Below are 23,556 nucleotides of genomic sequence, written 5' to 3' on the forward strand. Positions count from 1 at the left end.
GCCCAGGTGCTAAGCAAAGTTCCAATTACTCCAGCAGAGAGAAATCCTACAAAACCCTGTGCAAGAATTACAGCCGTGGCCAATTTCACCTCCCCACCGTGTCCTCGGCTCCGATGGACGTCTCAGGAGACAAGCGTCGCTAGCGGGATGGGTCCTGCTGGGGTTTCCCTTGGGTATTGTAGTTCTGACCACACCTAACACATAAGAGCGGCCAGCCTGGGTCAGATCAAAGGTCCATCCAGCCCAGTGTCCTGTCATCCTCCCAGCAAACAGAGGCTGTGCCCCACCCCCTTACCCTCCAGCCGGGGTCATTCCAGGCTCTGTCTGTGTCCCGCCCCCGCCCCACAGGGCCCACGTGGGTCCCACTGCCACCCTTCACAATGGGGCCGTGTGAATCCGGGTCACTGCTGGTGGGGCTTTGGGGGGGATCCCTTTCCCCTGCCACTCCCCCAGGGTAGCCCCAGCTGGAGCTGGCCCCCACACTGAGCAGTGTTGTGGGCAGGCGGATCCCGCAGGGGGGCTGCCTCACTAGGGGGTCCGGTGAGAACAGCTGGTGCCCTCCCCCCAGGAAGTCCACTTGCATATGTCCATCCAGCCCCCTGCTGGAGTGTGTGTGTCCGTCCAGCACTGCCCCCTGCTGGTGTGTCTCTGTGTGTCCTGCCCCCTGCTGGGTGTGTGTGTGTGTGTGTGTGCAGCACTGCCCCCTGCTGGTTGCCCCCAGCCCAGGGCAGCATGAGACGCTCCCCAGCGCTCAGGCAATGGAAAAGAGGCTGGGGCCCTGGTACTTTGCAGCAGGTCCCGTCCCAGGGGAGCTCCCTGCACGCTCCTGGCACCGACCCGACTGGAAATTGGTGGGTGCCCCCCAGCTGGGGCGGTTCTGCGGCACGGGTCAGCTGGGCATTTCCAGCCCCTCAGCGCTTGGCAGCACTTGACTTCTTCCTTAATAATCCCCACGGGTCACAGCAGTGTTTATTTTCAGGCATTTCCCCTGTTGTGCTGCTGGAGAGGTGCTGAGAGGGGCCAGAGGAGGGGCTCCAGGCACCTTACAGGAGATTTGTGTTGAGTGAAAGGGCCAGAGTGGCACAAAATGATGCGGTTTAAGCATTTTTATCCACTGAAATATTGAGATGTGCAAAATGATGGGGGTGGTGTGAGGCCATGGAGAGGTCAGATGATAACTATGACATGACAGCAGATGAGGAGATGCAGGAAGTTAAGAATGGCCAGACCTGGTCAGACCAAAGGTCCATCTAGCCCAGTGTCCTGTCTGCCGACAGTGGCCAATGCCAGGTGCCCCAGAGGGAATCATCAACTGATCCATCCCCTGTTGCCCGTTCCCAGCTTCTAGCAAACGGAGACGTGGGACACCATCCCTGCCCATCCTGACTAATAGCCATTCATGGACCCGTTCTCCATGAACTTATCTAGTTCTTTTTTTGAAGCCTGTTATGGTCTTGGTCTTCACAACATCCTCTGGCAGTGAGTTCCACAGCTTGACTGTGCGTTGGGTGAAGAAATACTTCCAGTGGTTTGTTTGAAACCTGCTGCCTCTTCATTTCATTGGGTGACCGCTAGTTCTTGTGTTAGGAGGAGTAAATAACACTTCCTGATTTAGTTTCTTCACACCTGTCATGATTTTATAGACCTCTATTGTATCCCCCCTTAGCCGTCTCTTTTCCAAGCTGTTCGAAAGTCAACGGAGGTGCTGCACTTAGGAAAAGAAAACCAAATGCACAAACACAGGATGGGAGCTAGCTGGGTTGGCGGCAGCAATGCTGAGACAGAGCAGGGAGCTGTGGTGGATCATCGCATCCTCAATGTGAGTCAGCAACACGATGCCATTGCAAGACAAAAGCAAATACAACGTTCGGCTGCACTAACATAGGTGCAGTGTGCAAGTCCTGGGCAGTGAGAACCGCTTTGCTCGGCGCTGGGCAGGCCGGGAGCGCTGTGTCCAGTTCTGGTCACCGCTCTATAGAAAGGAGGTGGAGAAACTGGAAAAAGGATCCAGAGGCGAGCGACAAAGGGGTCACCTCAGCCAGGGCGCCCCCCTAGGGCGGCTCTGATAGGCCTCAGCCAGGATCAGCCCCAGGACGAGCAGGACCGCGGCGGCCAGCGCCAGGCGGGCGATGTTGGCGTTGGAGAAATCTGGGTGCCCCGGGGGGGCTGCTGCTGGGGAAGGGGAGAGTCACTTGGCAGCTCAGACGGGGAGATCAGCAGCTGGTGCTGCCCCGGGAGCGGAGCCCCCAACTCCCCATCCGCAGGTCTGGCTCCGGGGCCTCAGCTTCCCCAACAAGGCAGTTGCCCAGTTGGACGAACTGCCCCTGCCCTGAGCCCCGCCCTCCACTCACTCCATCCCCCTCCCTCCCTCACTCGCTCTCCCCCACCCTCACTCACTCGCTCATTTTCACCGGACTGGGGCAGGGGGTTGGAGTGTGCCAGGGTCCCTTTGCAACCAGGTGTGCGGGTCAAAAACCAGACGCCTGGCAACCCTCGCCCCAGAACCCACCCACGCACCCAGCTGGTCCCAACCCCAGAGCCAGGGCCCCAGATCCTGTCCCTCTCCTGGGACCCCCCCAGTAGCTTCCAGGCAGCATCCTACAGGGCAGGAGGTGCCAAAGGAGCTGGGGGTCTGGTGGTGATGGAGAGGCAGGAGCTGCCCCTCCCCCTGGTGCCTGGGCTCATGCACCAAGAGTCACTGCCCCCCTTCCACCCAACCAACTGCAACCCCTGGGGGCGGGTCCTTAGGCATCCTGAGCCTTCCAGGGCTGGTTCGATGGGGATCCCCCCCCTGGCCCCGGTATCTGGCCTCATGCTGTCTGGGTGGGTGGGAGCTGGTGCCACTCCAGGCTGGGTCGTGTCAGTTCCTCCTGTGGCAATAGAGCCAGCGTCTGTCGGGGCAGAGGGAGGGGCTGAAACACTGACTCAGCGATTGCCCCTACTCCCCCCATGTGATGGAGTAGGGGCTGTCGGTGTGGGGGATGGGAGAGCAGGGGATGTCTTTAGGTGAGGGACAGGATCTTTAAGCCTGTAACCTGAGCCCGGCAGGGGGGAGGGGGTGAGCACCTTTGCGGAGGAAACGGGACAAAGGGATCGGCCGGCGGGAGGAGAGGCAGGACAGGTTGGGTTTGGGGCTGTGTGGGCGGAATTCAGGGGATCCTAGCTGGGATCCAAGCACCCTGAACCCCCAGAAGGACTGGAGGGAGGAGTCCTGACTGTGCCTGCAAGCTCTGCTGTAACCTGCGTTCCTGTGTCCAATAAACCTTCTGTTTTACTGGCTGGATAAAAGTCACTGTGGGGTCCAGGAAGAGGGGTGCAGGGCCGGACTCCCCCACACTCCGTGACACCCCATGACTCAGCTTCAGTTATTCCTGGGGGTACAGGGTGTTTGTGTGGCTGGGGCCGGTGCCAGCTCGGCAGCCACTTAGCCCCAACTCCTCTGTGTGTCCCCAGACCACGGAGAGCCGTCTGGGGGCCGGGATTCCCCCTCAGCCCAAAATCTCAAGTGGCTGCTGCTCCCCCCTGGCTGGGGAACCCCGCAGTGACTCCGTTCCCACTCCTTGGCCGGGCATCCCCTCTGAGGGCTCAGGGCTCAGGGCAGAGCCTGGCTCTGAGTGTCCCATTGGCAACGAGCCCTATGAGGGTCTGGCTGCAGGTGGGGCTGGGAACGGGGACGCTGAGCCGGGCCCCTCGCCTCTCATCACCAGCTCCACGGGGTCGCTGGGGTACGACACGGCGAACGGCTCCGATCTGCTGTGATAGAAGCAGCTGTAGCTCCTGCCATCCTCCCGGCTCACGTTGCTAATGGAAAACACAACCTCCAACCCGTCCGAATCCACAGGTGGGAAATGGCGTCGCTCTTAATTCAGTACGAACTGCACGCCCCGGTGCTGCCCCCAACGCTGGATGCTCACGGCTCCCCCCAGGGAGACCCCCCGCTGGGGCTCAGCAGGGAGATGCTGGGTTTGGGGTAGCTGGGCTCTGCAGTGGGAAGCAGACAGGCCGTGAGACACAGGCCCCGTCACTCAGTCCTGGGGCCCGTCCTCACCCCGCGGCCTCAGCGGTGGGTCAGACCCGGCGGCCCTGGGGACGGGCTCCTGGAAGCCTTTCCACAGAGGCCAGAGTTTCCCCTCAGCCCTGGGATAACAGCATGAGACACGGAGCAACCCCAGCCCCTGGGGGCCCAGAGCTCTGCTCCCCAGCGGGTGACAGGCCAGGCCAGTCTCCAGGGTCCATTCACTCCCTGGCTTCTCTGCTGGGAGGGCTGGGAGCCAGGACTCCTGGGTTCTGTCCCCGGCTCTGGGAGGGGAGTGGGGAGCCTCTGCTGGGCCCAAGGCTCTGAGCATCCCATTGGTGCAGAGACCCCCTGAGGACCTGGCTGGGTTTGAGGCTGGAAGCTGGGACAATGAGCCAGGCCCCTCACCTGCTGCAATGATCTCGACGGGGTCGCTCAGATACGACCAGCGACTCTGATCCGTTATGGAGCGATAGTCACAGATGTAGCTCCCTCCATCTTCCCGGCCGACACTGGGGATGGGAAATTCAGCCACAGTCCAATCACCCGCCGTCCGCACCTGCAGGTTTGGGTGTCCAGCTTTACGCAGGATGAACTCCATGCCCGGGTACAAACCCTCACAGCGGATGGTGACGCTTCCCCCGAGCGCCACCACCCTGCTGGGGCTCACCCAGATGGTGGGTTTGTGGTATTCACGCCCTGCTTTCAACAAGAGACAGGAGTTAAACAGGGAAGACACAGCTCCCCCCCGCCTCCCCTCTGCCCCCATTCAGTCCATCTGTCATTCGGCCTCTCTAGGAGTCTGTCCCCTACCAGGGTTGGCACTGCCTGACCATGGGGCTCGGGGGCAGGGGGTTCACCCAGACGTCGCTCAGGACCCAGCTGCATGAGAGATCACCTGCCCCTGCCCCCCGCCCCACCTGAGGTCAGCCAGGGAGCCTGACCAGTGGGCCCCCTGCAGCTCTGCCCCCAACCCCAGGAGGTGGAAATAGAGTTTGTGACCAGTGGGAGTTGCACTAGACCCACCTTTCCCCCCAGGCCTTGGGAACGGGGGGCTGTGAGTGCAGGAGAGGAAGCTGTTGGGGGTGGATCTGGGGGGTTCTCCCCATGGCTGCACTGACCGGGAATGTTTCAGTTTCCCGAGGGGATCTAGAGCCCACGGATGGGCCCTGTAGCATTTGTATGAGCTGAAATAAATCCACATGCCACCCCCACCCCCGATCCTCACAGCCTGTCGGGGGCAGGACTTTGAACCAGAGAACGCTTCCCATCTGCTTCCTCAGACCCCGGGAGCCAGATTCAGCTCCCAGCTACTCCGGGGAGAGGGACGGGTCTGAGCTCCCAGGGGGAGTTTGGGTTGAGTTTTAGGGAAGGTTCAGGGCTCTGTTCCTCTTTTCTCCACCCCATGCATCCCCTCCCCCGTCCTTGATGTTACCTCCCCACAGACTGATACTCACGTCCCCACACCCTGCTGTGCCCGGCCAGCCAGCAGCCTGGAGAGGAGACAGCTTGTTAGTGACCAGATCCCAGAGCAACTGGATCCTACACCCTGGTCTCAGACCCTCCCCCCTCCATGGACACATGCCCTGGACTCAGATTCTGCCACCCCCTCACCTCCCGTGGGCACACGCCCTGGTCTAAGACCCTCCTCCCCATGGGCACACGCCCTGGTTGTCTCTGATACTCACCCAGGAAGAGGACGGTGAGAGCAGATGCCATGATGAGGGCAGCAAGGGGCCCCTCAGTGCTGCCACCAACATCCCAGTGCTCAGCTCCACTGAGCCTCAAATAAGGAATTCAGCTGGTGGCTGCAGCTACAGGAAGTTGACGATGTCTTGTCTCTTCCTGCGTCCATCACACATTCTAATCGGCAAACGAAATCGAGGGCAGCCAAAGTAAGCAGAGATCCCTACAAAACCCAGGAAACCCTGGGCCCATCGGTCTGGCCAAGCATCATGCAGCTCTCAGCTTGTCTATGTCTTTGTGGAGAGAGATCACCCTCAGTGCACCCTGCAGCACTGGGGAAGGTGCATCGGGCTGGGAGCCAGGAGACCACAAGGTCTTGTCTTCAACCTTCCACTGACCACTAGTCAGACCTCAGAGTTACAAACTGACCAACCAACCACACCCCTCACTTGGAACTGGAAGTGAGCGATCAGATGGCAGCAGAGATAACTTTAAAAAAACACACCCAATAGAGAACAGTTCTGTGTTAAACATAATCTGCTAAAAACATAAAGAGAAAGTTTACAAAGAAAGATTTCACAAGGGAAGGAAACTCTTTCTGTGCTTGTTACATTTAAATGAAGCTGGTTAAAAGCAGCATTTTTCTTCAGTATAGTTAAGTTTCAAAGCTGTGCCGAGTCCATGTTCAGTTGTACGAAGTCAATGTTGAGTTGTAAACTTTTGAAAGACCAGTGTGACGAAGTGGGGGATTTTCTTGCTTTTTCTTTGGTTTTCCAATGGTTTGCATGCAGAGGGGGTGGGACTGAGTGTCCCCAGGTGTTACTGGTTTAACGAGGTGAGGGGAGAGGGAGTTTGTTGGTACAGAGGACTGGAGAGCGAACTTGGGACCCCAGCCGATGGCCGGGAGGATGGAGATCCCAGCGACTAGTGACCTGGTGAGCTAGAGACCCAGCTCAGGAGTCACAGCTGGTTCTGGCCAGCGGGAGGACAATGGGCTGCGAAGAGAGGACCCCGGTGACCTGACCAGCTGGTTCCAGCCAGAGGGGCCAGAGGAGGGCTGAGAGAGGAGACCCAGGCCACCCTGTTTATGAACCTGTTTCCCTGGAGAGAAGACAATGGACAGAGGAGGGGCTTGGGGCCGGGGACATCTGAGGCCCAGCTGGGAAGCAGGGGGGCTCGGGGCTGGAGAGGGGGAGCAGGCAGAGCCCACCTGGATGCAGGAGAGATGGGGATGTGCTGTGCTGAGGGAGGCCAGGCCTGAGGCCCTGAGAGTTTCCTGTGCTGTGTTCAGACGCTCAATAAACCTCCTGTTTTACGCTGGCTGAGAGTCACTCCGGTCTAGAGAACAGGGGACCATCAACCCCTTTGGGGGTGAGGAGGCCCAGGGGGTCCGGAGCGAGTGGACTCTCTGGGGGGGCCCATGGCAGAGACAGACGTGCTAAGGCTCAGAGAGGTGCGGCTCCAGGAGGTGGAAGGGCCTGACCCCGAGAGAGAATGGACCCCGAGAAGGGCTGTCGCTCTGAAAGGGGCAACCCCCATGGACCCCACGGGGCCAAGAGTGGGCACGATCTGTGAGTCCATGACAGCCAGGGCCTCTCGCTCCTTAGTCAGACTCTAGTGCCAGCCTCTCCTTTCCTGTCCAGTTCAGGCAGGTGCCCCCACCCATGCTCCCTCCCTCCCCCCAATAGCTGCCTGTCCACCCCTACCCCATGCACTCCTTGTGCCCAGATTGCTGGGTCACACCCACCCACGCTGCCCCTCCCTGATCCCAGCCAGGATTGGCAAGTGCCCGGGTCCAAAGGTGCCCTGGGAGGCTGGGAACTAGCTGCTGAGAAGAAAAGGGGGAAGGAGTGCCCAACCTTCAAAACAGAACCCAGGAGTCCTGGCTCCCAGCCCTCCTGCTCTAACCACTAAACCCCACTCCCTTCCCAGAGCCAAGGACAGAACCCATGAGTCCTGGCTCCCAGCCCACCTGCTCTAACCACTAGCCCTCACTCCTGAGAGCCAGGATAGATCCCAGGAGTCCTGGCTCCCAGCCCCCCCTGCTCTAACTACTAAACCCCACTCCCCTCCCAGAGCCAGGGATAGAACCCAGGAGTCCTGGCTCCCAGACCACCTGCTCTAACCCGTTAGGCCCCAATACCCCACTGCTGCACTATGGGGTGCTATGCAGCAGGGAGCAGGAGGGGGAGCTCAGGAGAGGGGGCTGTCCCCTGGCAGTCAGCTCTGGCCCTGATACCCCAGTGCACTGCTAGGGGGCGCTGTGCTGCAGGGCGTGGGGGCAGAGGTCACTAGGGGGCGCTCTCCCCGGCCGTCAGTGCTGGCCCAGGTGCTAAGCAAAGTTCCAATTACTCCAGCAGAGAGAAATCCTACAAAACCCTGTGCAAGAATTACAGCCGTGGCCAATTTCACCTCCCCACCGTGTCCTCGGCTCCGATGGACGTCTCAGGAGACAAGCGTCGCTAGCGGGATGGGTCCTGCTGGGGTTTCCCTTGGGTATTGTAGTTCTGACCACACCTAACACATAAGAGCGGCCAGCCTGGGTCAGACCAAAGGTCCATCCAGCCCAGTGTCCTGTCTGCCGACAGTGGCCAATGCCAGGTGCCCCAGAGGGAATGAACAGAAAAGGAAATCATCAAGTGATCCATCCCCTGTCACCCATTCCCAGCTTCTGGCAAACAGAGGCTATGGGCACCAGCCCTGGCCATCCTGGCTAATAGCCATTGATGGACTTGTCCTCCATGAACTTATCTAGTTCTTTTTTTGAACTCTGTTCTAATTTTTCTTTCACAACATCCTCTGGTATGGATTTCCACAGGCTGACTGGGTGACCCCCCCTAGTTCTTGTATTATGAGAAGGAGTAAATAATACTTCCTAATTTAGTTTCTTCACACCAGTCATGATTTTATAGACCTCTATTGTATCCCCCCTTAGCCATCTCTTTTCCAAGCTGTTCAAAAGTCAATGGAGGTGCTGCACTTAGGGAAGAAAAACCAAATGCACAAACACAGGATGGGGGCTAGCTGGGTTGGCAGCAGCAATGCTGAGACAGAGCGGGGAGCTGTGGTGGATCATCGCACCCTCAATGTAAGTCAGCAACACGATGCTGTTGCAAAACAAAAGGAAATGCAACGTTCGGCTGCACTACCACAGGTGCAGCGTGCAACTCCCGGGCAATGAGAACTGCTCTGTTTGGCGCTGGGCAGGCCGGGAGCGCTGTGTCCAGTTCTGGTCACTGCTCCATAGAAAGAAGGTGGAGAAACTGGAAAAGGATCCAGAGGCGAGCGACAAAGGGGTCACCTCAGCCAGGGTGCCCCCCTTGGGCGGCTTTGATAGGCCTCAGCCAGGATCAGCCCCAGGATGAGCAGGACCGCGGCGGCCAGCGCCAGGCGGGCGATGTTGGCGTTGGAGAAATCTGGGTGCCCCGGGGGGGCTGCTGCTGGGGAAGGGGAGAGTCACTTGGCAGCTCGGATGGGGAGATCAGCAGCTGGTGCTGCCCCAGGAGCGGAGCCCCCAACTCCCTGTCCAGCAGGTCTGGCTCCGGGGCCTCAGCTTCCCCAACAAGGCAATTGCCCAGGTGGATGAACTGCCCCTGCCCCAAGGCCCCCCCCCTCCACTCACTCCATCCCCCCCATCACTCGCTCTCCCCCACCCTCACTAACTAGCTCATTTTCACCGGACTGGGGCAGGGGGTTGGAGTGCGCCAGGGTCCCTTCGCAACCAGGTGTGTGAGTCAAAAACCAGACACCTGGCCCCGCCTGGGCACCCGGCTGGTTCCAACCCCAGAGCCAGGCCCCCTGGATCCTGTCCCTCTCCTGGGAACTCCCAGTAGCTTCCAGACAGCAACCTACAGGGCAGGAGGTGCTGGAGGAGCTGGGCGTCTGGTGGTGATGCACCTAGAGTCACTGCCCCCATCCCGCCCAACCAGCCCCAACCCCCGGGGGAGGCTCCTTGGGCAGCATGAGCCTTCCAGGGCTGGTTCAATGGTGATTCCCCCACAGCCCGTGTACCTGGCCCCGCCCTGCCTGAGCGGGTGGGAGTCGGCGCCGCTCCAGGCTGGGTCGGGTCAGTTCCCCCTGTGGGAATAGAACCAGCGTCTGTTGAGGTGGGGGGAGGGGCTGAAACACTGACTCAGCGATTGCCCACCCAACCCCCGCAACTCAGCTTCAATCATCGCTGTTATTCCCAGGGGGGCAGGGTGTTTGTGTGGCTGGGGCCTGTGCCATAGGAAGCCACCGGGTCCTGACACCTCTGTGCATCCCTGGAGCCGGGAGAGCCATCTGGGGCTGGAATCCCCCCTTCCTCTGCCCCAAATCTCCAGTGGCCACTGCTCCTCCCTGGCTGGGGAACCCCACAGTGACTCTGTCCCCGCCCCCCGGCCAGGTGTCCCCTCTGCTGGGCCCAGGGCAGAGCCTGGCTCTGAGTGTCCCATTAGTGCAGAGCTCCCTGAGGACCCGGCTGGGTGCAGGGCTGGGAGTGGGGACGTGGAGCTGGGCCCCTCACCTGCTACCACCAGCTCCACAGGGTTGCTGGGCTGCGAGGAGATGAAGGGCTCTGACCGGGACTGGTAGCTGCAGCTGTAGTTCCCTCCATGCTGCTGGCCCATGGTGGGGATGTGGAACTCGGCCCTGGCCCCAGCAGGGTCCATGTGTCGCTGCGGGTTCAGGTCTCCAGCCTTGTGCAGGAAGAACCTCCCGTCCCGGCGCTGCCCCTGACACCGGATGGTGGCGTCTGCCCCTAGGGCGGTGACCCCAGTGGGGCTCAGGGAGATGGAGGGTCTGAGTAAGCTGGGATCTGCGCACAGGAGACAGGCTGTGAGAGCCAGACCCAGGCACCCACCCAACCCTGGCCTCCCCCAGCCACAGTCAGATCCAGGGGCCCCCGGGGCAGAGATTCTCTCCCAGATCCCAGAGTTCCCCCTGTAGAGAAATCTCTGTATTAACTATCTCTATAAATCTTTATAACATTGCACTGTGTTATTTTGTAGTAAGTATCTTTCTATATTAAGTATCTTTATGACATTGCATCTTGCATGATGTTATTTTGTATTTCATATGACTTGGCATTGGCCTTGTCATACAATTGTATTAGAAAATTGCGTTAGAAAACTTTATATCAAATTTATAGCCCTAAGGGTATAGTATAGTTAAAGTGAAATAAACATGTGCCTTTTTGCTAGACGTGAATAAGATCTCCCCCCCCCACTCTGCTAATCAATTGCCCCACTTGACTGAATGAGGTTGTGAATGCTGGAGTGAGGCTTGGAAGACACCCACCTCCAGACAGCTACAACAGTTGAAGGAATGGAAGCCAGAGCAAAGGACAATACAACTTGTCAAGTGGGCCCAATAAAGAAGATCAGACATATTGACGGCTAGATTAGAAGCAAGCCTCTTATAAAACGCCTTTAGAGCGCATTGGCACACCAGAAAAAAGCAGCACAAAGACAACGGATCACAGACCCAGATTGATCTGGTCTGATTTGCATAAGAGGGAAGCTGCTATAAAATACGATGGTGTCTTCAGAAGACCCTGGGTCTGTTGTGTCACCATCGGAGCATCGATCCGGATCGGCAGAAGGGCCCAGCTCCACCCCTCCCCCATCTAACTGACCTGGCCAGTGCAGTAAGGGCAACTAGCTTGGTACACAGCAAGACGGAGTGTGTGTGTGTCTGTGTGTGTGTGTGAATGCATGACTGCAATATATCATATGCATCTGATAGCGTATTATAATACCCTCTGATTACTATTAAATGTGGCATTTTGCCTTAATTCCCCCTGAAAAGATCCTGTATAGCATTTTGAGTACAACACCCCACCCAGAATCCCGTCCTGCGAGTGGGCTCCCAGCCCCACAGCACGAGCCGCGCTCCTAGTGCTTGGGATCCTCATATGGCCGTGTGGTTGGCCCCTGCTCGTTCCCTGCCCTGGACAGAGCGACTCAGGGCTGGTCTCTGCGCCCGGCACCGCAGGGGCCGGGTGCCGCTGTCGGGTTTTCAGCTGCGACAAAGTGGGTTGAACAGGAACTCGCAGTGCCCTGACCCGACACTGAACCTGACTCCCCTGCAGTACCGGCCTTGTGCCACAGGGCGGGAGAACAGCTGCTGCTGGGCACTGCAGGAGCGCGGAGCTTTATGGCCTGCCCTGCCCCACTCCCTTGCCATTAACACCCACACCCACCTGGAGGCGGGAGCTCCCCCTGCCCCAGCTCCCGCTGCCCATTAACACCCACAACCCACCTGGAGCGGGGCTCCCCTGCCCCACCCCTGCCCCCAGTTAACCCCACCCACTGAGCAGGGCCTCCCCCTGCCCCACCCTCCCACTCCCTGCCCATAACAACCCGACACCCACCCTGGAGCGGGGCTCCCCCTGCCCACTCCCTGCCTCATTAACACCACTACCCACCTGGAGCGGGGCTCCCCCTGCCCCATCCTGCCCATTAACACCCGACACCCACCTGGAGCGGGGTCCCCCTCCCCCACCTGACCCCACTCCTGCCCCATTAACACCACCCCCACCTGGGCATGGGCTCCCCCTGCCCACCCTGGCCCCATCCCTGCCCCATTAAACCCCACACCCACCTGGGCGGGCTCCCCCTGCCCCACCCTGCCCACTCCTGCCCCATTAACACCCACACCCACCTGGAGCGGGGCTTCCCCCTCCCCACCTGCCTCATTAACACCCACACCCACCTGAGCGGGGCTCCCTCTTGGCCCACTCCCTGCCCCATTAACACCCACACCCCCTGGAGCGGTTGCTCCTCCTCCCCCACCCTGCCCACTCCGTACCATTACACCCACACCCACCTGAAGTGGGGCCTCCCCTCCCCCACCCTGCCCCCCCTGCCCCACTAACACCCACACCCACCTGGAGTGGGACTCCCCCTCCCCCACCCTGACCCACTCCCTGCCCCATTAACACCCACACCCACCTGGAGCGGGGCGCCCCCTCCATCACCCTACTCACCCACACCCGCTCCCCCTCCACCGCCCCACTCAGCTCCAGCCCCGGAGTGTGGCTCCCCTGGCAGGGGGAGGATGGTGGAGAGAGCAGAGAGTGACGGTGAGGTCAGGGGTGAGGGGGGAGATGAGCTGAGGGGGAGGGGCAGGGGAGGTCCCAGGTCTCAGTGTCCAGTTTTCACAAATTAGAAAGTTGGCTGCCCTAGCAGGGCCTGAACGCCCCACAGGAATAAAGTCACCCTCCCCCCACCCCCAGGAGTCAGGGAGGTGTCATTATCCCCATTCTACAGGGGGGAAACCGAGGCACAGACAGATTCACTTTCCTTAGTGAGCTCCCCGGGGCAGGGATTGTCTCTTCACTCTGTGTTTATGCAGCACCTGGCACAACGGGGCCCTGATCATGGTGGGGGCCCTACATGCTCCCCCAGCATAAGGGATCCAGCTCTACTGGATCCAGGGTTTGCAGAGGTCTCCACTAACTGTGGGTGTCTGTTTGTGGGCACTTGGCCTGAGATGTCCCAAGACTGAGGCTCCCCCCCAAGGAAGGACATTTGAAAACCGCGACATGCTCCCATCACACAGAGTCTGTGGCTGCGCCAGGAGCTGGACCAGATCGCCTGGGTCCCAGCCCAGCACTGTGTCCACCAACTCACTGCTTCTCCTGCAGCCCCTGCCTCATTCGGCCCCAGCCAGGGCACTGCCTGCACCGGGGCCTGGAGAACAGAAGGGATGGGATCACGGGATTAAATAGTGACTCACAGTTCCCACGCACAAGGTGCAGTGTTAAAGTGGCCTCCCTGCCCCGAGTTTCCAGGGGCTGCTGCTCCCTCCTGGCTGGGGAACCCCCTGTGATGGAGTAGGGACTGTCTGTGTGGGGAACGGGAAAGCAGGGGATGTCTGTAGGTGAGGGACAGGTAGTCAGGTTGTAATGTGAGCCGGCAGGGGGGAGGGGGAGCTGCTGGGCGGAGGAGAAGGAAACAAAGGGTTTTTTTTCGGCCGGAGGAGGAGAGGCAGGACAGTTTGGGTTTGGGCTATGGGGAGGAATTCAGGGGATCCTAGCTGGGATCCAAGCACCCTGAACCCCCAGAAGGACTCAGTGGAGGGGTCCGGACTGTGCCTGCAAGCTCTGCTGTAACCTGTGTTCCTGCTGTCCAATAAACCTTCTGTTTTACTGGCTGGATAAAAGTCACTGTGGGTCCCAGGAAGAGGGGTGCAGGGCCAGACTCCGTGACACCCCCTAAGGACTCCGTCTGTGCTCCCCAGCCAGGCGTCCCTCTGCTGGGCCCAGGGCTTGCAGATACCCCTGGGGCCTGGCTGGGTGTGGGGCTGGGAGCCGAGATGCCGGGCTGGGCCACTTACTTGCTACAATGATCTGCACAGGGTCGCTGGGCTCCGAGTAGGCAGTTTCTCCTGTTCTGTTGCTATAATGACAGATGTAGCTGCCCCCGTGTTCCTGTCTGGTGCTGGTGATGGGAAATTCAGCCCCAGAGCTGGCAGGGTCTGTGTAAGTCAAATAGTTCCCACCTCCAGCCTTGTAGAGTTAGATCCTCATGTCCAGGTCCTGATGGTGACACCGGATGGTGACATTCCCCCCGCCGGGGATCACCCCACCAGAGCTGATGGAGATGGAGGGTTTGGGGAGGGACCCCTCTGGATTCACAAACAAACAGGCAGTAAGTGGGGGTGACACAAACCGCATCTGTTTGATTCAATCCTCTGCCCATCTGTCGCTCCAGCATTTTACCCCCCGCCCGTCCCTGGGGTGCAGCCCGGCCCCGCGGCTTGCAGCCAGGGTGAGACACAGGAAGGGGGAAGGACATTTCCAGTCTCTGATTCCTTCAGTTCTCCAGGGTCAATTCAGCCCTGCCCCCACTGCAGTCAGGAGTGACTCTGGATTGAACCTAAGGGGCTGAGATCAGAACCCGGCCCTGCCCCCACTCACTCATAGGGTGAATTGGGATCTACCTGGTGTGGTTTCTGATCCAAATTCGGGGCCTTTGAGCAAGCGGATAGCTGGACAGGCTCCCTTTGCAAAAAAAAAATGTTTGCAAAATCCCCTGGTTGTTCTAACATTTTCTTGCCCATCCCTGGGGCTCAAGCTCTGGCTCTGCTCCGCCCCAAACCGCTCTCAGCCGCTGGGGATTTCGCTCCGTTCTGCATGGTGCCAGCAGCCCCTTTGGGGACAGGATATTCCCAAAGCCGTTCAGGGGACGTCCCGACCGCCGGGTCGGGCTGAGCCTGACCCATGAGCAAAGCAGTGACACGCGTGTGTGCAGCAAGCCGAGGGTGAGACACAACGGGGCCTTGCTCCAGTCCCTCTGCGTGTCTACGTCTTACAGCCCTGCTCTGCCTGACCCGTTCCCCGGGCTCCTGTCAGCTCCCTGGGCACAGTGCAGGGGCGCTGCGGGGTGGCTGGTGCCTTCACTCTGTAGTTCCTGGGAGGCAGAGCTTTGAGTGCAGGTGAATTCACCCTGTGTGGTGCCCAACCCTGTAATGAGTGAGGCGAGGTCCCAGTCCCGTCCTCTGGGTGTGTAAGGGAGCAGAGGTCTGACAGGATCATCCCTTTGGGAGATTGGTGCCCCCCATCCCCCACCCACGTTCCTTGTCCTTAATGTGAAAATTCCCCCAGCTGCCCCATTCCCCACAGATACTCACATCCCAGCACCCGGCTCAGCCTGGCCAACCAGCACCCTGGAAAGGAGACAGGTCGTTAGAGACTAGATCCCAGAGCAACTGGATCCTCCTTGGAGCCACAGCTCAGAGCAGAGGAGGCCCCTCCCCACAGGGTCCCCCAGAGAGTGACCTTCTCCCATGGAGCAGGGCAGGGATTCCTTCCTGACTCCAGTGCCTACCCTGGAGCATGAGGGTGGAGGGGCCTGGCCAACTTCCTTCTAAGGGACAGTTGCTGCAGATGCTGTTCTTAGCCCAGTGGTGTGGAACAGAGACAGGATGGGAGGTTGGAAGGATTGTGGTTTCCGGCCCCTGTGACAGCGGGAGGGAGGGATACATTTATATCCTGAGTTGTTAAATGAACAGCCGATAAAGCCATGACAGGGGAAGTCTGCCCAGAGCCGGCGCTCTCTTTCTGTCTCTGCTACTGCCAGTGAAACTCTGTGCAAACCTAATGCCCCAGCACCAGAGCTGGATTTAGGGGCAGGCGACCGCCTGGGGTGCCAGGCTTGGGGGGCGACAGGCTCAGGGTGCTGGTTTTGCTGTTAGCAACAAAAGGGAAAATCAAATGTTTGAAGTAATATGTTTCAGAAGAAAAATTCCAGTGGCAGTTTTTTTCCTCTCTCATTGACCCTGCTCAAGCGTCTATCGCAGAAAGGTTCGGACCAATGAAGCACCATGAAAAGACCTGTGGGGTTCGTATGACTTTAGTAAGCTGCCGGCAGACAGGAAAACACGGCTGAGCCATTGTACGGACCTTCACCGGGCGCTGACACATGAGGACTTTTCGGACGTCAGTGACAAAGACCTCTCTGTCAAATCGGAGAACGTCCGTCACGTTTTGCCACATGGGACGCGCTCCCCACTCCAAGTTCTCCACCACACGCGTGAGGCAGAGCTGCAGGACACTTCTAATGTGTGAGCAGCTCTGAGGATTCTGCTCACGCTGCTGGTCACAGTCGTGTGTGGTGAGCGGAGCTTTTCGAAGCTCAGGCTCATTAAAACATATCTGCGATCGCCGATGGCCAATGGGAGACGGACGTCGCTGGCTGTTTTATCGCTTGAAAATGACAGTGGCCGGTCTTTGGTTCCCTCTCGGATGCTGCACTTCAGTTCGTGCCAGCAAAGATGAGAAAAATGACTTTTTAAATGAAGGACCAGGGGTAACATTCTCAGGCTGTCACCTGCTGTAACACGATTTAATGCTGGTTGGGGCACAGGTCAAGTCCTTGACGTTTGTGACGGGTTGGATCACAGAAAACCCTTTGGGAACTGACAACTGATGTGCCATGACTACTTCTGCCCCTGCTTTCCCTGCCAGCCTGGGACTCCAGCACCCTGTCTTGCTGAGCCAGCCATGCCCGTCTGCTCCAACACAGACCCAGGGTCTGAACCACATGCCCAGAGCTTCAGACTTACCTGAAATCAGCTTACAGAAGTGTTCCTGTCTGTAACACTCAGATGTCCAACACCCAGTGGGGTCTAAACCCCAAATAAATCTGTTTTACTCTGTATAAAGCTTATGCAGGGTAAACTCATAAATTGTTCGCCCTCTATAACACTGATAGACAGATATGCACAGCTGTTTGCCCCCCCTCCCAGGTATGAATACATACTCTGAGTTAATTACTAAGTAAAAAGTGATTTTATTAAGTACAGAAAGTAGGATTTAAGTGGTTCGAAGTAGTAACAGAACAAAGTGAATTACTGTGACAAAGTGGGGGATTTTCTTGTTTTTTCCTTGTTTTTCCAATGGTTTGCATGCAGAAGGGGTGGGACTCAGTTTCCCTGGGTGTTACTGGTTTAACGAGGGGAGGGGAGAGGGAGTTTGTTGGTACAGAGGACCAGAGAGGGAACTTGGGACCCCGGCCAATGGTCTGGAGGATGGAGACCCCAGCAACTGGGGACCTGACAACTCGACAACCCAGCTCAGGAGTCACAGCACAGCACAGGCCTGGCCTTCCTCAGCACAACACATCCCAGTCTCCCCTGCATCCAGGTGGACTCTGCCTGCTCCCCCTCTCCAGCCCAGAGCCCCCCTGCTTCCCAGCTGGGCCTCCAATATCCCGGCCCCAAGCCCCGCTTCTGTCCATTGTCTTCTCTCCAGGTAAACAGGGCCGTAAACTGGGGTCTCCTTTCCCCTCTTCTGTCCTCTGGCCCCTCTTGCTGGAACCGGCTGGTCAGGTCACTGGGGTCCTCGATCCCTGAGCTGGGCCTCCGGGTCACCAGGTCACCAGTCACTGGGATCTCCATTCTCCAGGCCATTGGCTGGGGTCCCAAGTTCCCTCGCTGGTCCTGTCACAACAAACTCCCTCTCCCCTCACCTTGTTAAATGAGTAACACTGAGTCCCATCCCCTCTGCATGCAAACCATTGGAAAACCAAGGAAAAAACAAGAAAATCCCCCACTTTGTCACACAACATCAAACATGGCAGCGGGGGTTCAATCCTGGGGTGCTGCTGTCAGATTGGGAGCTGTTTAGGGGGGATTCTCTGGGGCAGGGGTGTTTGGGGGCAGGGGAGTTTGTGCTGGTGTCTCAGTGCCCCGAGGGGAAGCAGCTCGTTCCCTGGGGAGCTTCTCTTCTCCGTGTGGCCGGATCCATGCTCCTGGGGGTGCAGAGAGATGGTAGGTTAGAGGGGCCCGTGTCGCCCTGGGCCCAGGCCCTGGGAAAGCAAGGGGCACGGAAGAGGGGGTCACCTCACCTAGGGCATCCCCCCTTGGACGGCTGTAGTGGGCCTCAGCCAGGATCAGCCCCAGGACAAGCAGGACCCCGGCACTCAGCCCCAGGCGGACGATGTTGATGTTGGTGAAATCTGCTGTGAGGGGAAGGGGAAAGTCACTCAGCAGCTTGGAAGGGGAGATCAGCAGCTGGCACTGCCCTGGGAGTGGAGCCCCCAACTCCCCAGCTGGCAGGTCCAGCCCAGCCCCCCTCTGGGGGTCTCCCAGGTGCTGCGGCTCTGGGGCCTCCCTGGGACCAGACCCCCTCAGGGGAGGCCACTTCCTGCTGTGCTGAGGGCTGAGCCTCAGCTTCCCCCGTGAAGGGGGTTCCCAGGTGGACGAAGTGCCCCCCGAGACACCCAGCATCCCAGGACTGGGCCAGGGAATGGGGCCAATCAGAGCCTCAGGATCCCAGCCCCCGAGAACAGGGAACCACCCCAGCTCCCTGTCCGCCATAGGACCCCTCTGTCCACTCTCACAGGTGCCTCTACCCCGGGGTATCTCAGCTGCTGACAAAGACAGCCAGGCAGTGCACGCAGGGGGAGGCTGGCACGTTACCCACTGTCCCCCCACACTCGGGTGGTCCCCAGGGCTCTGCGAACCAGGGCGCAGACAAAGGCAGCAGAACATCTATTCGGAGGAGGGTCAGGGTGTCCCCTGAGACCCCGGGGAGTGGGGGGACGCAAGAACAGAGGGAATTCTGGGTAATGCTCACTGCTCTTGCCAGGGGGATGTCATGTGGCCCAAGAGGGGTGGGGTGGGGGGTGGTCCCAGGACTCTGGCACCCAGCTGGGTCCAATTTCACAGCCCAGCCCCTCAGATTCTGCCCTTCCTGGGATCCCCCAGCAAATTCCAGGCCGCGATCTGCAGGGCAGGAGGCATCGGGGGAGCCGGGGGTCTGGGGCTGCGCCTCCTCCAACCAGCACCAACCACCCCTGGGCACCATGACTTGTTTCCACTGCAATTGCGCCCTCACCCGGGCCCAAACTCATCTATGGGTCCCAAGAATGGGAGCAACCCGGGGGAACATCCCCCTGGGAAAGGCCCCTGCTCTGCAGCTCCCCCTGTGGGCAGGGATCCCCCCTCCCTCTGCCCTGAATCTCCAGTGGCTGCTGCTCCCCCCTGGCTGGGGAACCCGCAAGTGACTCCATACCAGATCCACAACACTGTGTCCCTCTGCCAGGCCCAGGGCTCAGGGCGACCCTGGTTCTGAGCGTCCCAACAGTGCAGAAACCCCCTGTGGGTCCAGCTAGGGGTGGGGCTGGGAGCCGGGACACTGAGCCGGATCCTTCACCTGCTGCAATGATCTCAACGGGGTCACTGAGCTCTGAGGAGATGAAGGGCTGTGACTGGGGCCGGTAGCTGCAGCTGTAGCTCCCTCCGTGCTGCCGGCCCACGGTGGGGATGTGGAACTCGACCACGTCCCCAGCAGGGTCCATGCGTTGCTGCGGGTTCAGGTCTCCAGCCTTGTAGAGGAAGAACCTCACGTCCCGGCGCTGCCCCTGACACCGGATGGTGGCGTCTGCCCATGGGGCGGTGGGGTTCAGAGAGATGTTGGGTCTGGGTAAGCTGGGATCTGCGCACAGGAGACAGACACTGAGAACCAGACCCAGGCACCCACCCAGCCCCGGCTGGCCCCAACCACAAGCAGATCCAGGGGCCCAGGGAAAGAGATTCTTTCTCAGATCCCAGAGTTCCCCCCACCCAGAATCCAGGCCCAGTGAGCTGGGCTCCCACTCCACAGACACCAAGTCACAGTTCCCTAGTGCTTGGGATCCTCATATGCTGTGTGTGGCCGCTGCCTCATCCACTGCCCTGCACAGAGCGACTCAAAGGCTGATCTCTGACAGGGCCTGAGCCACACACAGGAAGGGCGTCAGCCCCCCGGGAGGCAGGGAGGAGTCATTATCCCCATTCTACGCAGGAGGAAACTGAGGCACAACCAGATTCACTCTCCTCAGTGAGCTCCTAGGGACAGGGACTGTCTCTTCACTCTGTATTTATGCAGCGCCTGGCACAACGGAGACCTGATCATGGTGGGGGCCCTACATGCTGCCCCAACACAAGGGATCCCGCGCTATTGAGGTCAGCATTTGCAGACGTCTCCACTAACTGTGGGTGTCTCAGTTTGTGGGGACTCAGCCTGAGATCCCCCAAGATTGACCCCCCCGCCACAAGGAAGGACACTTTTGAAAACTGTGATGTGTTCCCGTCAGATAGAGCTGTGGCTGCGCCAGGAGCTGGACCAGATCTCCTGAGTCTCAGCCCAGTGCCGTGTTCACCAAGCCACCACTTCTCCTTCCGCACCTGCCTCATTCAGCCCCAGCCAGGGCACTGCCTGGGGTGGGGCCTGGAGAACAGAGGGGAGGGGATCACGGGATTAAATAGCGACTCACGGTTCCTACTCACAAGGAGCAGCATTAAAGTAGCCTCTCTGCCCCGAGTCTCCAGGGGCTGCTGCTCCCCACTGGCTGGGGAACCCCCAGGGACTCTGTCCCTGCTCTGCGGCCGGGTGTCCCCTCTGCTGGGTCAGGGCTCAGGGCAGAGCCTGGCTCTGAGTGTCCTATTGGCACCGAGCCCCCGTGAGGATCTGGCTGGGGGTGGGGCTGGGAATGGGGACGCTGAGCTGGGCCCCTCACCTCTCACCACCAGCTCCATGAGGTCGCTGGGGTCCGACATGGCAGACGGCTCCGATTGGCTGTGATAGGAGCAGCTGTAGCTCCCGCCGTGCTCCTGGCTCACGTTGTTGATGTGAAACAGAGCGAGAAAGTCCGAATTCACACTTTGGACATGGCGTCCCTCTTTATTCAGCACGAACTGCAGGCTCTGGTTCTGGCCGCAACACCGGACAGTCACGGCTCCCCCCAGGGGGACCCCCCAGCTGGGGCTCAGCAGGGAGATGCTGGGTTTGGGGTAGCTGGGTTCTGCAGTGGGAAGCAGACAGGCCGTGAGACACAGGGCCCGTCGCTCAGTCCTGGGGCCCATCCTCACCCTGCGGCCTCAGTGGTGGGTCAGACCCGGCAGCCCTGGGGACGGGCTCCTGGATGCGTTTCCTCAGAGGCAAGAGTTTCCTGTGAGCCCTGGGCTAACAGCATGAGACACGGAGCAACCCCAGCCCCTGGGGGCCCAGAGCTCTGCTCCCCGGTGGGTGACAGGCCAGGCCAGTCTCCAGGGTCCATTCACTCCCTGACTTCTCTGCTGGGAGAGCTGGGAGCCAGGACTCCTGGGTTCTGTCCCCGGCTCTGGGAGGGGAGTGGGGTCTAGTGGGGAGAGCAGGGGGGATGGGGGCCAGGACTCCTGGGTTCTCTGCACAGCATCACCACCGACTCGTAGGGGACTGTGCAAGTCTCTACTATACTCTGAGGTTTATAACCTTCAGCTCCGTCCATCACCCTGTAAGTGATGTGTTGCCTGGGAAAGGATCCCCCTAATCTGCACCTCCCCCTGGGGACAGGGATCCTCCCTTCCTCTGTCCCAAATCTCCAGGGGCTGCTTCTCCCCCTGGCTGGGAACCCCCCAATGTCTCCATCCCCACTCCCCAGCCAGGCATCCCCTCTGCTGGGCCCAGGGCTTTACGCAGAAAGCACTCCGTGTCCGGGTACAAACCCTGCCCCGAGTGCCACCACCCAGATTGTGGGTTTGGGAAATTCTCACCCCGATGTCAAGAAGAGACAGGAGTTAAACAGGGGAGACACCCCACTCCTGCCTCCCTCCCGCCCCAATTCACTCCATCCGTCATTCAGTCTCTCTAGGAGTCTGTCCCCTACCAGGGTTGGCACTGCCTGACCCTGGGGCTCTGGGGCAGGGGGTTCACCCAGACGTCGCTCAGGACCCGGCTGCATGAGAGATCATCTGGCCCCATTAGCTCCCCCTGAGGCCAGCCAGGGAGCCTGACCAGTGGGCCACCTGCAGCTCTGCCTCCCACCCTAGGGTTGGAAATAGCATCTGTAACCACAGACTGTGGGAGTCGCATATGGTTCACCTTTCTCCAGGCCAGGGAACAGGGGGCTGCGAGTGCAGGGGAGGGAGCTGTTGGGGGGTGGATCGGGGGTGGGGGCAGATCCGAGGGGTTCTCCCCATGGCTGTACTGACGAAGAACATTTTGGTTACCCCAAGGGGGATCTAGAGCCTGGAGACGGGGCCTGTTAGTGTTTGTTCGAGCTGAAATAAATCCACATGCTGCCCCCGATCGTCACAGCCTGGTGGGGGCAGAAGTTTGAACCCGATGGATGGTTCAAATCCCAGCTGCATTGCCAGAATCCGGGAGCCAGATTCGGCTCCTAGCTACACCATGGGTGCGCTGGGGGCACAGAAGAACGGGGCCGGGTCTGAGCTCCCAGGGGGAGTTTGGGTTGAGTTTTGGGGAAGGTTCAGGGCTCAGTTCCTCTTTTCCCCACCCCATGCATCCCTTCCCCCATCCTTGATATTACCCTCCTTCCCACAGACTGATACTCACCTCCCCACACCCCACTGTGCCCGGCCAGCCAGCAGCCTGGAAAGAGACAGCTTGTTAGTGACCAGATCCCAGAGCAACTGGATCCTACACCCTGGTCTCAGATACCTGCCCCCCTCTCCCCCCATGGGCACACGCCCTGGTCTCAGGTTCTCCCCCCACCACCCTCGAAGGATACCAGCTCTGGCTGTCTCTAATACTCACTGAGGAGGAGGACGGTCAGAGCAGACACCATGATGGGGCAGTGGGGGCCCCTCAGAGCTGCCACCCACACCCCAGTGCTGAACTCCACGGAGCCTGAGGCCCGAGTGCGAGCAGAATGAGGAACTGCGCCGGGGGCTGCAGCCCCAGGAAGCCCGTGATGCGCTCGGTCCCTTTCTTCCCCATCAGCTGGTTTCTCTTCAATCTCCAGCCCAAATCTACCACGGTCAGAGCAAAGCCAGATCACTGCAACGGCCAGCAGCCCACATCCCCTCCTGCAGCTGGGCTCCCAGCCCCAGAGACACGGAGCCTCAGCTCCTTAGTTCTTGGGACTGTATATACCCGTGTCTGGCCCCTGCCTTGTTCATTTTATCTGGTCTGCCCTGGACACAGAGAGACTCATAGGGTGGTATCTGATGCCCGGCACCGCAGAGCCTGAGCGCCACATAGCAAGGAGTCAACCTGCCGTCCCCCCCCGGGTTCTGTGCACAGCACCACCACTGACTTGTAGGGGACTGTGCAAGTCTCCTTTATAACCTTCAGCTCCCCCCATCACCCCGTAACCGATGTGTTGTCTGGGAAAGGCCCCCCTGCTCTGCAGCTCCCCTGGGGGTCAGGGATCCCCCCTTCCTCCGTCCCAAATCTCCAGTGGCTGCTGCTCCCCCCTGGCTGGGGAACCCCCCAGTGACTCCGTCCCTACTCCCCAGCCAGGCGTCCCCTCTGCTGGGCCCAGGGCTCAGGACAGGAACTGACTCTGAGTGTCCCATCGGTGCAGAGACCCCCTATAGGTCTAGCTGGGTGCGGGGCTGTGAGCCGGGGTGCTGAGCCGAGCCCCTCATCTGCTACAATGATC

General features: G+C 59.6%; 2 protein-coding genes across 2 annotated transcripts in view; both read right to left on the reverse strand.

Moving 5' to 3' along the window:
- Positions 1–3,680: 3,680 nt before the first annotated feature.
- LOC116832323 (T-cell-interacting, activating receptor on myeloid cells protein 1-like) lies at positions 3,681–22,817 on the reverse strand. The gene is made up of 5 exons (XM_075070754.1): positions 22,707–22,817; positions 22,506–22,541; positions 20,689–20,973; positions 10,206–10,496; positions 3,681–3,981 (listed from the first exon to the last, which is right to left on the reverse strand). The coding sequence occupies exons 1-5, from the start codon at positions 22,735–22,737 to the stop codon at positions 3,911–3,913; spliced, it is 714 nt and encodes a 237-aa protein (XP_074926855.1). The 5' UTR covers positions 22,738–22,817; the 3' UTR covers positions 3,681–3,910.
- The window catches only part of LOC116832313 (alpha-1B-glycoprotein-like), a 180,073-nt gene continuing 173,470 nt past the window's right edge, over positions 16,954–23,556 (reverse strand). Inside the window, exons 10-11 of the mRNA XM_075070736.1 lie at positions 18,034–18,147; positions 16,954–17,937 (exon numbers count right to left, since the gene is read on the reverse strand). Of these exons, the coding sequence (XP_074926837.1) occupies positions 17,810–17,937; positions 18,034–18,147 (242 nt within the window). The 3' untranslated portion in view covers positions 16,954–17,809. The remainder of the gene's footprint in view (positions 17,938–18,033; positions 18,148–23,556) is intronic.

Source organism: Chelonoidis abingdonii, chromosome 11 (assembly GCF_003597395.2).
Source record: "Chelonoidis abingdonii isolate Lonesome George chromosome 11, CheloAbing_2.0, whole genome shotgun sequence".
Lineage (NCBI taxonomy): Eukaryota > Metazoa > Chordata > Testudines > Testudinidae > Chelonoidis > Chelonoidis abingdonii.